This window comes from Phyllopteryx taeniolatus, chromosome 11 (assembly GCF_024500385.1).
Source record: "Phyllopteryx taeniolatus isolate TA_2022b chromosome 11, UOR_Ptae_1.2, whole genome shotgun sequence".
Taxonomy (NCBI): Eukaryota; Metazoa; Chordata; class Actinopteri; order Syngnathiformes; family Syngnathidae; genus Phyllopteryx; species Phyllopteryx taeniolatus.
Window position 1 is genome coordinate 25,811,904 of NC_084512.1, and position 13,333 is coordinate 25,825,236.

General features: G+C 43.2%; 1 protein-coding gene across 7 annotated transcripts in view; it reads right to left on the minus strand.

The window, feature by feature from the left end:
- The window catches only part of ehbp1 (EH domain binding protein 1), a 131,418-nt gene that overhangs the window by 89,818 nt on the left and 28,267 nt on the right, over window positions 1-13,333 (minus strand). For 5 of the 7 annotated variants that reach the window (XM_061789325.1, XM_061789324.1, XM_061789327.1 and 2 more), the window contains 5 exons: window positions 8,513-8,694; window positions 6,548-6,687; window positions 4,203-4,319; window positions 2,063-2,203; window positions 754-1,009 (listed from right to left, as the gene is read on the minus strand). In XM_061789325.1, coding sequence (XP_061645309.1) covers window positions 754-1,009; window positions 2,063-2,203; window positions 4,203-4,319; window positions 6,548-6,687; window positions 8,513-8,694 — 836 coding nt within the window. The remainder of the gene's footprint in view (window positions 1-753; window positions 1,010-2,062; window positions 2,204-4,202; window positions 4,320-6,547; window positions 6,688-8,512; window positions 8,695-13,333) is intronic. The other 2 variants (XM_061789326.1, XM_061789328.1) reach the window with 1 other exon arrangement.

The following is a 13,333-nucleotide window of genomic DNA, read 5'->3' on the forward strand; positions in this document are numbered from 1 at the left end:
TGCAAAGTTGTGTGCATCAGTTGCAACACAATCAACAACACAAATGAGTAAATAGAAGAATCTGTTCCACTCGGGTCAGATCATATCCTGGCTTCTCAAGGTGCACTACTGACAGACTGACGGACAGGACAGACACACACACACAAAAACACACACACTACACAGATTGTTATCAATATAGAGACACACATGTGGCAGTGAAAGACCCCCCCCCCCCCCCCCGGAGATTCTCACTCAGCATGCAACAAAGCGGCGCTAAAAAAAACAGGAGAATTGGATGAGGCCAACTCCAAAGAGCATTGGGAGCGGTCACAGTGATGGAGGAGACCAAAGCAAAGAAAAGCCTCCGTGGAGCAACATGCTGAAGGCTGAAGGAGCTCCAGTCAAAACAGCACCGCTCCCTTGAACTTTCCATTCTGCGGAGAATGACCTCGGACTTAAGGCAACAGTCACGCCAGTCGATAACGCGTCAAGCTTTTTGACAGCATCGCTCAACCACAAGTCTGTGAAGGCTACTGAGAACCAGAACTCAATTTAGGCGTAGAAGTGGTCATCTGTGGAAATGTATTGGTCAATTCAGCAATCAAATAACCTGTTTGAGATGTACTGCGTGACACGACTCGAACTTTCTGCTTGGTTACACATATTTGTAATTTGATATTTTGTGCCATTTATAAGTTGTGTTGTGTTAACTGAACAAAATGTCATCACAGCCCAAAAAAATGTCACTCAATATATAAAATAATAACTTACTCATCGAGCTGCTCATCGTCGTTTTGTCCGAGGTGAGCGTACAAGTACTTGCTCATGTCGACCGGTCGCACCCCTATCCTGGGCCGGGCCTTCGGGGGCTCTGGTTCTGGTTGAGCGTCTGCTCCGTCTTGCTCCGGCTCTGCGAAGGGGTTTCCTGGTGTCAACTCACGTGACTCCTCTGTGGGTTCAGCAAACGGGTTGGAGGCGTTGGAGAGGGATTCGTCGGCCCGCGAGGCCGGCAGCTGCTCAGGAGGTTCTGTTGGACGGAGGATTAAGTCATTTACTGTCAACGATGTCTTAATGAATCAGTTGTATTGTGTTTTTTTATTTATTTTTTATTTTTTTTAAACGCAGTATTCCAGTAACGGTAAACAATTGTATGTTTTTCATCACGAAGCAGCCCAATGTTTATTATCCTGTAAGTGGGACAACAGCTGCCTTCAGTCAGTCAGACTCTTGCAAGAAATTAACTAAAGACAACTTTTCATGTTGTTATTGTTTTTTATTACAGTAAAATGGTAAATATTGCCGGAACAGGTAACTTAATCATCCAATTTTGACACAATTAGGTCCAGGTTTGTTTTAAAGGTAACGTGAAAGGATGAGTTTCAAATGATATTAAAGTGATTTGGGATTATAGTTTTTGTTATATTTAAGGTTTAAACTACAGTGGTACCTCGATTTAAGAGTTAAATTTGTTCTGGGACCAAACTCACAACTTAATTTACTCGTATATCAAAAAAAGAGAGAATATAACGAAATAAATTGTTTTTAAAAAAAGGTTAATTATGGTTTTGTGTTGGGTGTCTGCCTTTAAGGCCCGTGGCCTGTTGAGTAAAGTCAAAAGTTGGAGATGGGTTGGCTATTTATTACAACGTGAGCCTCTGGGCGTGAGTTGTGGCCTACAGCAGCTCCTTGCGAGTGTCCTCAATTTGCCCAGTTCAATAAACGGCTCAAACTGCATCAGCGACTGTGGCTCTCCTTGCCCACATGCCAGGGCATTACAATACCTTAATTGCTCCACTTTCATCTACTTCAATCGAGCAGCACATCCGAAACTCCCTTGTAACTCAAATTCTGGCTCGCAACACAAAAAAAAGGGCTTGTAAATCAAAAACCTCTTACGTTGGGGCACTCGTATGTCAGGGAACCATTATATTAATAAGGACAATTATTAACATTTCGGGGGTAGTACCCAATTTTTAAAATATTTTTGCCATTTGCGGGCTTGATACCCAACCCCGCTGTACATATTACCCCCCCAGCAGAATTTTCAAACCATGACAATGTGTACAATCCAATTCCATACCGTCCTCGTCGGGATCGCCGAACGGGTTGAGGTGGTTGGCCTCGGGAAGGTGCTCCTCGGGCTCGTCGAAAGGGTTGGCGTGCATGGCCGGGTGTGTCTCGCGGTCCTCGTCTTCCAAGAAGTTCAGCTTGTTGATCAGCTCTTTGGAGGCCAAAAGAAAAAGTCAATCAAGAGGACGAGCCATCAGGCATCCAAATTACTGTATATTCACAAGTACCAGAACGCGCTGCACTTGGGAGTGAACCACAAGTAAGCACCAGCTAAACTTGACTGAGCTCCTTTCTGGGAACATTGGTGTAATTAGTGGGCGGGATACTGTGGGAGACAAGTGTCGTGGAGTTGCTACGGAGACGGAGGACGAAGGGGCTCACACTTGACCACTTTATCTTCGTCTTCCTCACCACTGTGGCTCATTTGCATGGAGACGAGGGGCTGCAAAGGGGTGCGAAAAGGAGATGCCGAGACATGTCTCGAAAGAGCGGCGTATATCTGTCTATTTGCGGTGTTGCTATGTGAAGTGGACTTCGCTGAAAAGACCGGTGGCGTTTTCTTTCTTGACGGCCCATTTTAGGCCATGTTTGCTTGTTTTCCTTTACAAGCAGAATAGGCTGCAGGTTCATCAAGCGCAGAAAGAATCAAATCCAATTTGATCTCACGAGACTTCAGCTCTGAGCATAGTTCAACTCATTTTACCAAGTAAGTAACAGGGAGTCAAAAACAAAGTCTGACTGACTTGAAAGTGAACTAAGAAAGTGGCCCTTCCCAAAAAAAAAAAACAACAGTCTTTGTAGCGCCCACGACTTACATGTATGTGCCAGTCTCCTACGGGTCGTGCCTCTTCTATGGGTGAATAGTTTTATTTAATTGTAGTTGTATTATACATATATCTTTATATCCGTATGACGAATCAGATCATACCATTACCGTTCCAAAACCAAACCATACCGTAACACTCGGTAAAACATGGATCAACCTGGGTACACGCATACTGATTTTTTTTATTTGATAGACTGTACAAGACGAGGGAAAAAAATGGCCATTTTTCAGCTTACTAGGTGTTAAAGACATTAGTCGACTAGTCGATGAGTCAACTTCACTAATGCGCATCAACGTTTAACATTTGAAGTCCACTAATTGCTAATAACGGGTATTTTGGCATCTTGTTTTCCCATCAACCAATCGTCCATCTGCTGCCGTCTCCAGACAATGAACAATGTGGCTCAGTAAAATGTCCGGCCAGCAAGGCGGCACAGTCTTCATAGATGCTCAGAAAGTAAGACAGTAAGCAGGTATTCCGATTGCCACGAGTCTTAAAAGATTCAGAACAGTGGTACCTCGGGACTGGCGGCGAGGAACGAGGGCAAAGAAGACAAAAGAATGGTAGTCGAAGAAAAAAATAGAAGCAGCACAGCTAACTGTTTGCTTGTCTGGAAGCTACATTCCAGTTGCAAACTTCTCGGCATTTGTATGGTGGTAAATGACTTTTGAGACACGTTATGCAAACACTCAACTCGACCAGTCGCGCCTCTTATTTGAGCTTCAGGTTGCTTGGCAATTGACTATCATTCCATTTCATGTCACAATCACGGACTCCATGGATAAGGATTTGTCGTCGTTTATACGCGTCAGCCCGACCGTTTTCTCAGCAGATCGTGGAGGAAAAATCACTATGAACGTATTCCACATCACAAAATAATTGCTTAGTATAAACTTTCAGAGACATCCGATAATCGGGTCTTTGCTGACTCGGATCGCACTGGAGGGAAAATGATCAGATTTGGAAGAACGGCAAGCCTTAAGACACAATAGACAGAACTCTTACTTTCTAAGTCTTGTCTGGACAGTTTATCTGGTTCGGTTCACTACCAACTGCAGTTGAACACAAAAAAAAAAAAAACTTAATAAAATAAAGAACATCAACGGTAACAGTTTTTTACAGCAGCACTCTGGTGAACACTTTCAACAGCACAACTTCCAAAATGGTCAAAATAAATTCAGAAAAGTAACTGACATCAATGTCAACGCGACATGGGAGAAACAGAAGAGAAAATATGAAAGAAAAAAAAGGTACACCAAACTAAAATAAAATGAAGGAGGTTTCACAAGACGAGACGAGAGTAAGTTGGTTAGAAAATAAGACCTTGCGAGGAAGTGGCAGGCTTAGCGGCCGCCTTGCACGCTCGCTTAGGAGCGCCGATGCCATCGTCATCGTCGTCGCCATGTAAGCAGCTGAGGGCGTTCAACTGGTTTACTATCTCTGCAGACCACAGGGTCGCGCGACAAGGGAAGAACGGAAGAAGAGCAGTGAAGACGTTACGGAGAACACAGAGAAACAGCAAATGCAATATGTTTTGAAGAAGATGTGGCTGGTTTATTGCAGTGATTCTCAAACATAAGGTATAACATAAGGGGACCAGTGTGCCAATAAAACAAGAAACCAATTACTCCTAACTATCTTAGTTTTGGGCCAATTCAAAGCTTTGATATGATTGTAACATGTCATCTCATAAATCTCCACAATTTTTTTCTTCAGAGAACAAATGGGCAAACCTTTGCGAGAATACAATGGTACCTTGACTTCCAAGTGCACCAATTTACACATTTTCAGAGGTCCCAGGTGTCACTCAAGGTTTTTTGCTTTGATAAGTGAGCTTCACATACGGCTGATGAAGGCCTCAAATGCTACAACAATGGACCAGCAATCCTAAATTTGACATACAAATTTGATGAGTACACTGAGTCACGAGCTCAGTCACAGAAAGAATTAAATTCGTAAGTCAAGCTACCACAGTATGGTCGTTTTAGAGCATACAGCCATTTGCCGCAATATTATGAGTTCAAATACAATTTTCTTCCCTTGTAAACTTGGACTAGAACATATTTTGACTTTATCTTGGAAAAACGTCATTCTTGTGAGATTGACTTTTTAATCCACAACAAAGTGCATCTTTGTCCTCCGACAACGGTTTCCTTTTTTAAAAAATAAAAAAACTTTCTTCTTATAATTTATTTCTCTAAAAACTATGAAATTGTTTTTGTATGATGCGAACTTTCCTCGAAAAATGGGCAACTTTTAAATTCCTACGGCGGTGATTCTCGAAGTGTGGCACCATTAGTTGCACGCAGGCCCCCTCTAGTCATATGTGAGTGAATCATGGAATAAAAAGCTCAAAACACACTTAGGCCTACTACTCTAGTGTATTTTAATGCTGTCATTATTGTGGTACCTTGTGTATTTTCTTGAGTTGGTACTTGGTATAAAAATTGTCTTATGGCATAGTGGGGAACAAATGGCAGTTATGTTTATTTGCCGTTGGGATTATGGGTGGGGGGGTGTTGAAAAAAAATCTGTCCCCTGGACCCAAAATGTTTGAGCACCCCTGCATTTTTCTCAGCATCATAGGGGAAGCTTGTAGGTACAAGTTGGTTGGAGTATTGGCTTTGGCCTCGCGAGACACACGCTAAGCGAAGCGTGGCTGTAGGCGCTCAACGCGCACACATACAAATGAGACAAAAGAGCGCAGAGAGAAAGCATGAAGCTGAACAGGAGGCGGGAGAAAAGTTGGATTAGGCTAAGCGGGAGCGAGCGGAGGAGATACATTACACCACAACACGGATGCGCACACGGTGCGGATTTGAATCAAGGTGTGAATACGTTATGTTTTATACACTTTTGGAAACGAAGAATTATTTTAATATGTTGGTGGGGGAAAAATTAACCTCCACTAAACTTTCACACTGCCTATTAAAGATGAAATTTGCAAATCTTTTGACCAAGTCTCTGTACTCTATAAACGGGACGTACTAAACTAACTTGCCATTGACGGCATCCAATTATCTGATTGCGGGATGGCGTGTCAGTTTGAAACCATTGTGTGAAGTCTAACTCTCATTCCGTCGCTGAGTTATGTGTAAAATGAAAAGGCAGGCAAATGTCTCCTAGTATGGCTCTGATGCAGAAATTATGTGGGATATCTGTGGAAAATGGGCTAGCGACTGTATAAGACTCCATTTTGGATTGGATTGTGACATTTACCCCTTCTCCCATCCTGTTGTGTTGGAAGCAGTTGTCATTGTCCAACATGTATTTCATATCTCACTCACACACACACACACACACACACACACCTAATTATCTGATTGTGTGATGCCATGTTTCTGTGTCCACACACATACAGTGGCTATAAAAAGACTATGAACACTTCCAAATAGCAGTCAGTGTTAGCACACAACCCTCAGGCTTCTGCTAAAGAAAGCAAATGTCAGGAAAAGCTTCGAGAACAGCTGAAATTGGTGTGTAGACTTTTTATATCCACTGCTGTCACAGGAATAGCCTTCACTGGGTTCTCCATGAAATACAGACAAATTGATAAGTTTTGTGTGAAAGTGGCTGATGACTGTTCGAAACACGTGTTGATTCTTCCATTTTGTCAACCTCTGCCACATGTTGGCTCATACGTGTAACATTTTGCGGTCAGTTGTTACCTGTGATCTTGGCCGCCTTCTCCTCCTGGTTGACCCTGTTCTCCTCATCGTCTTCGTTCTCCTCCTCGAAGTCGTCCAGGTTGCCGATGTCGGCCTGCTTCATGCTCATCAGGCTGGCCAGGCTCTGCATGTCCTCGTCACTGCGAGGGGGGGGAATCACATCCATGCAAATGCATATCATGCGCTTGTAATGTGTTCAAAAAAAAAAAAAACACTCACAAGGCTATACATAACCTTGAGAGATTAACATGCAGTTGAGATGTGGGGGGTGGGGGGCGGGGAGGCGAGATTATGCACCGACGTACCAATGAATAAATGAAAATGCAGCAGCGTTGAATTTTGATGTGACGGGAGGACGGCGTCCATGTCAAAGGATTAATGTAACGCCGCCTCCACCTCTGTCACTTCCTAACTTCTCGACATTTTTAAACCTTTTGTCTCAACTCGGCCTTCATGTCCCCGCTCCCCCACCGCACATTATTTCACGCCGTCCCCTTCTCAAAAGCGCCATCATAATCTTCTCTCTCTCTCTCGCCGTCTCTGTGTGTCTATGTGCTTTGTGTTTGCCGCCTCCCGGGCGCTGGGCTTCATTTGAAGCGGCGTGATGGAGTTTGTTTGTGTGTGGTCGACATCATTCCCCGAAGGGTTAACAAGGGTTATGCGCCATCGACCCGCCGTCCACAACACAACAAAGGCCCCCGCCGATGTGTGTGTGTGTGCCTTTAAATGAAAGTTATCGAATTAGAATGCACAAACGAGAGGGAGAGTGTCCTAAAATTAAAGTTGTGTGTATCAAAGATGAATAAAGAGGGAGTGAAGATGAGAGGCTATGAGTGATTGACAGGATGGGCCATAAATAATAATAATTTCAAACATATAGCCAGTAGGAGTGGTAGCCCTGAGCGATACTGTTTGCTCTCTGTTTTGTTTTTTCACTTCTGGGATTTGCTTCACTTTTCCTGACTATTTTTCTCGCAGCATAAACATGCTTCAATTTCCACAAGCAGGTAAGTTTCCTCTTGGGGTAAAAAATAACAAATACAAATCTGAAAAGAAAGCATCTGTCTGCTTCTTTGTTGGAATTAAAGCCACTAGTTGTTATTTATTTAATTTATTAATCGTTGCTAGATGGGGCTGAAAAGTCACAATTTGGCAACACTCCTTGGTCTTTTGTAAACTAGCGCCCTCTCTGTTCGCAGTCATGTTGTTAGTTGAAGTAGTGCATGCTAGCGGGGATGCGCTTTGCTGCCCAAAAAAAATAAGTTCCTGAAAAACACAGTGGTAGCTCGAGTTGTGAGTTTAATTGGTTCCGTGTCCAAACATGTAACTCAATTTAATTGCATATCAAATTTATTTCCCCCATTGAAAAGCCGTTAATCCTCCAAAAAATACTGTTTTGTTGTGTGTTTTTAATAAAGAAAAATAGCACTGTATTGTATTAACAAAACAATAAAAGAGTTTGTAAAGCAATGAACTGGTTTTATATAGTGTAATTACTGTATCTACTGTAGTATCTGTGTTGTATGTGTGCCTTTAAGATGCGTGGCCTAGAGACTGACGCCAGTCTGGTTGGCCTTCTCGTCTGAGTGTGAGCATCTGGGCATGAGTTGTGGCCTACATCAGCGTCTTGTGAATGCTCACATTTTGTATTTGCTTGTTTGACTGTTTGTCCTTGTCAAATGTCTCACAGCGCATTGGAAAGTGTGGCTCTTCTTGCTCACCTATACAGTATCTTAATTACTTCATTTTTTTAAATTCACTTGAGCAGTGGCCTATCGCTTGCTCTTTCTTACCTCAAATATTGGCTCGCAACACAATTCAAAACAAAAAATATTAAACCGAGTTAAAATGAATCAAATAAATCGGCCGAGCTCATACGTTGAGGCACTTGTAAGTCAAGGCACCACTGAAATCATCGATAAGACTCGATGAAACGCCCAGACCTAGTCTATGATGTTGACTCACGTGGCCTTGCCCTCCCGCAGGAAGATGCAGGAGAGGGAGAACTGCAGCGTGGCCGAGACCACCTTCTTGGACAGCGGCTTGAACTTGAGCTTGACATCAGTCTGCGTGGGCATGGGGCTGGCGTACTGCTTCATGTTGATGCTGCTGGTGGCCAGGGCCTTACGACGGCCCGACGGGGACTCCTGCACGGGGAAAGAGATGGAAAAACGGTACAGGTAAGCGGATCGGATAACAATCACAAACCTTAAAATGACTTGCAATACAACTCTCTATATGACTCTATAATAGCCTATTTCACACAGGAACCCTGCGAAATTGCATCACAGCTGGAGGAGAAGACCCAGCATTTATCAGTCTGTGCCTTTTACACAGAATGCAGCAAACGACGCCGCAATCTGATTTGATGACGTCAATGTGTGCGTGTCAGGTGTTAAACCTCACACCACCCCACGTCCCGGCATACCAGAATACTCTTACACTGTGCCGTGACATCTACATTAAACGAAAATAGAAGAAGAAAAATCCATTTGCTAACACTATTCTACCTCTTTTCTATCTAAAAGCAGCACACAGTTGTCAGCGTGAGATCCCCACGAACGCCTTCTTGCATCCGCTGTGAATGGAGCCTGGAGGAGGACCCCTCTCGCGTGCGCTCAAAGCACAAACAAAGCTAAAGCGTCGCTTAGTCGCGATGTGAATTGGAGAGCGCATATACATATACACAAACGCGGGAGTTCGATAACGTGATGATAGCATCCCGTAACATTTTCCCAGATGTCTTCACATGCGCAAATCTCAGGAAGATCTGGCTCTGTGAAGAAAACTCAATCTGGCGCCTTATCGCCAAGGTCCTCGGGGGATTTATTCACACGCACGCACACGCACACAAAGAGTGAGGGATTCAGTGGTAAAGATGCTGGTCATGCTAGTGAAAAGAGGCAAAAGACAAGAAACGTGTGGTGCATATTATGGGGTGTAGGTAAGGGACAGGAAGTGGAACTGCCTCGCGCTCTTGCCCAGTGATACAGATGTTGTTAGTGGAAGCAGTGAACGTCAGCAAGGACGAACATTAATTAATTCCACGTCGAGCCCTACCTAAGACATACATAAACTGATAGATTGTGCATGTGACATAAGGCGGATGCAGTCAAACTTAAAGGGTATTAAAGCACAAAGTAGAAACTTACCAAAACATTTAGCTCCATACATTGAATTCATGTTTAGCTGGCAGGTTGTTAGCAAACGGCAAAAGGGCTTTAGCGTGATCCGAGGACGAAAGCATTACATCTTGGGCCAGATCTGTTTAACATAGTAAAGAGGCGCATTCTTCTTTTCTTTTTTTTTTTCTGCCATTGAATTTGGCAGGGATCGACGCTCTCAGACTTCCCGCTCACTCAAAAGGATTATGTAAAAACCGGCCTCTCTCAGGGAAGGGAATGGTAAAAAGCTGTTTCGGAACCTCCAGACATTCATGGAAAAAAAACTTTCGGAAGACAAAGGAAAGTCGCCTCCCTTCGAGTGATCATGTGAAGAAAGCTTTCAGGTGTAACGGCATTTTGGCCATGCGGGACCGCTTTGGTGGGCTGTCTACTTTTTTTGAATGTGAAGTGTCTACTCATGCCTGCCTTATTTGAAGTGTTTTACAAAACGCAAACGTGTTGCGTTTTGTCCAATTGGGGTGTAATCTTCTTATCATGCGTGCATCGGCTGCCTACTTCTCCGTAATAAATGATTATGTTAATTACAAGTCATTGTCCTTCACGAGAATACCATCCAAAGACAACCTTGGATGATTTAAACTTTTTAATGGTATTCCCTGTGTCCTCCAACGAAAACTTATTTTATTACATCAGGATTATAAACAAGTGCAGGGGGTCTTCGGTTTATGATGGGAGTTCTGTTCCTAAGTAACCCGAATTTGCACACAAATCATAACTGATCTTTGCTAATGCAGTAGTAAAGTCAGAATTCCAGCAAATATTTCTATGAAAAACGCTTGCAGGCCATTATATAAAACAATCAAATTGAAAAACTCAAAGTAGAGCGCTAATCGATCATGTCTACGTAGTTTTACACCACCCAGCAAACTAGATCAATCAAAGGTTTATTTTCGCTGTAAAATGTTGGGTGGCTAAGTTGAATTCAACGATGAATTACTTTGATTCTAAATGTTTTTTTGTTCGTGATATATGATGATGAAATTCTTTGCTGTGAAATAACTGTTGTCACGTGACGTCATATGTGCTGGTTATCAGAAGCTAAGACTAACAATGTTAGCTCATGGTAAGCTCATCTCCCACCTATCTTTCCATCTCCACCCACGCCCATCATGCCTTCCATTTCCCACCTGCGGCGGAAAAAAATGAAACATAAAAAAAAAAGTACAGAAAAAAAATAAATAAATCGGCCACTTGACATTTTGATGCTGACATTTGAGCTTCGTCGCTCGAGACGTAGCGATGTGTCCAAAGAACAGCCCGTCGGGAGAAGAACACGAGGGCTGAGAGGGAGGGGGGGAAAAAAAACTCTTATCTCTCCGCAGATTACACCCAGGCTATTATACTAAGCTAATAGCGCGTGTAGATACTTTATGAATGAATTTGCTAAATGCGGCAAACACTTAAGACGAAGGGGATTTGCTAAAGATGACAATGGCAACGAACAGAGCGAGGGAGGGAGGGTGGGGCACTAATGGGAAATACTTAAGGATATGCAAATGAGACCGCAAAATGAATGACAAACATTTTGAGAGATTTGCACCAGAGCGTCAAAACAATGGAATTGGCCTCCTTTTCCCCCAGATGCTGCTTGTCAATCAAATATAAAAAGGTGAAGGGGGGGGTGGGATTACAGTGACAATGTATAAGATGAAAGGCAGGAGACAATGCAAAAGTTTCATTTATGACAGAGGATAAGAATATCATCACTCTTTAAGAGAATAACTAATAATTATTAATACTTGTAGTGTGCAACAAGAAGATGAAAGAAAAAGACCAGGGAGGGAGGGAAAGAGTGAGGGGTTGTGGCGGTATGCTGCCCCCTGGTGGCATCTCCTTGTAAACGCAGCACTAAAGAACATGACAGACAGAATAGGTTTCAGACCCATCCACATTAGATGAAAATCCATGAGAAAGAGACCATCTAAAAAAAATAATAATAATAAAAAAAATTAAAAAGTCAAATAGTTTTACCCCTCCCACATGGTTCAAACATATTTAGATATAGCAAAACACACAAACTAAAGAAATTACAGAGATTATGCGGTAGCTTTCAGACCCATCCACATAACATGAAAATCTGTGATAAAGAAACTATCCATTTTCTTTACCGCTTATCCTCACTAGGGTCGCAGGCTGCTGGAGCCTATCCCAGCTATCTTCGGGCGGGAGGCGGGGTACACCGTGAACCGGTCGCCAGCCAATCGCAGGGCACATAGAAACAAACAACCATTCGCACTTACATTCACACCTACGGGCAATTTAGAGTCTTCAATCAACCTAGCACTCATGTTTTTGGGATGTGGGAGGAAACCGGAGTGCCCGGAGAAAACCCATGCATGCACGGAGAGAACATGCAAACGCCACACAGGCGGGGCCGGGGATTTGAACCTCGGTCCCCAGAACTGTGAGGCAGATGTGCAAACCAGTCGTTCACCGTGCCGACTGATAAAGAAGCCATCTAAAAAGAAATTTTCATAGTTTTACCCCTGCCACATGGTTCAGATACATAAAAAAAATAAAAAAAAATAAAAAAACACTCTTAAACTAAAGAAATTACAGAGATGATTGGGGTAGGTTCGTTTTGCAGGGCAATTCTACTTGGGGGTTTACCATACACACAAATTTAAAAGTACAAAATCTAAGTTATCAAAACTATTTTATTTTCTTTCATTCTCATCTTGGCGTGCCACTGGGCGAAGAGAGGGAAGTGGTGCAGGACTAGTATACGCCAGCTGGCCCCGGATCGATCCACAGATGCTCCCCTGGTGGGGGGGAAAGGGGCAGGGCAGCGGGGGTGCCCAGGAGGTCCCGCTGAACCCCCTCTGCCCCAAAATGCCAATGGGACGGGCTCAGATAGTTGGGCGGGGGTGGAAAAAGGAGGGGCGGCGAGTCCCTTTGTGACTGGAGCTGTGGCTTAATTAGACTGAGTGCTAAACAGAAGCTAGCGTCTTTGTGAAGACGCATGAAGACCAATCAACTAATGGCTTTTTAACACACAGTCAAAAGTCAATTGGTTTCTAATATGAACCAACATGGCCCCCCATTGATCCTTTGAGTACAATTATTTCACACTGTCTGCTGTAAAATTGCCAAAGTTTAGGGTCTCTCATTGGCAATAACGGGGGGAAAAAATTGCTTCGTTTTGATATAAGTGCTTCGCGGCCAAGTGGATCGCCTAGGAGGAAGAAGCCGGCGCGATACGTCGCAACGCTGTCCGGAAGTGATGAATCGCATCCGGTTGATGATGATCAGACTTGAGCATCGACGCCACCGCGGAAACAAAAACAATCTTGAGCCGGGCGGCAACAGGCAAAGGACAAACTGAGGTTATCGTGTTTCTGTCCACGGAAGTGCTGGAAGACGTTCAGGAAAAAAACTGTTCTGTTCTGTTAAGGATTGTTAAAGCCAAAATTAACGATCTAGTTACAATGCAGTTCAAATTGGCCCAGTTTAGAGTTTTAAAAAAATAAAATAAAAAAAAAAATAAAAAAAAAAACCCTAGAACAATTATATTGTGAAAAATACAAGTTTAAACATTTGTGTTGCTTTTTATTTCATTGTTAGTTGTTAAAATATGAAACCCTAAACCTTTCTGGTGTAT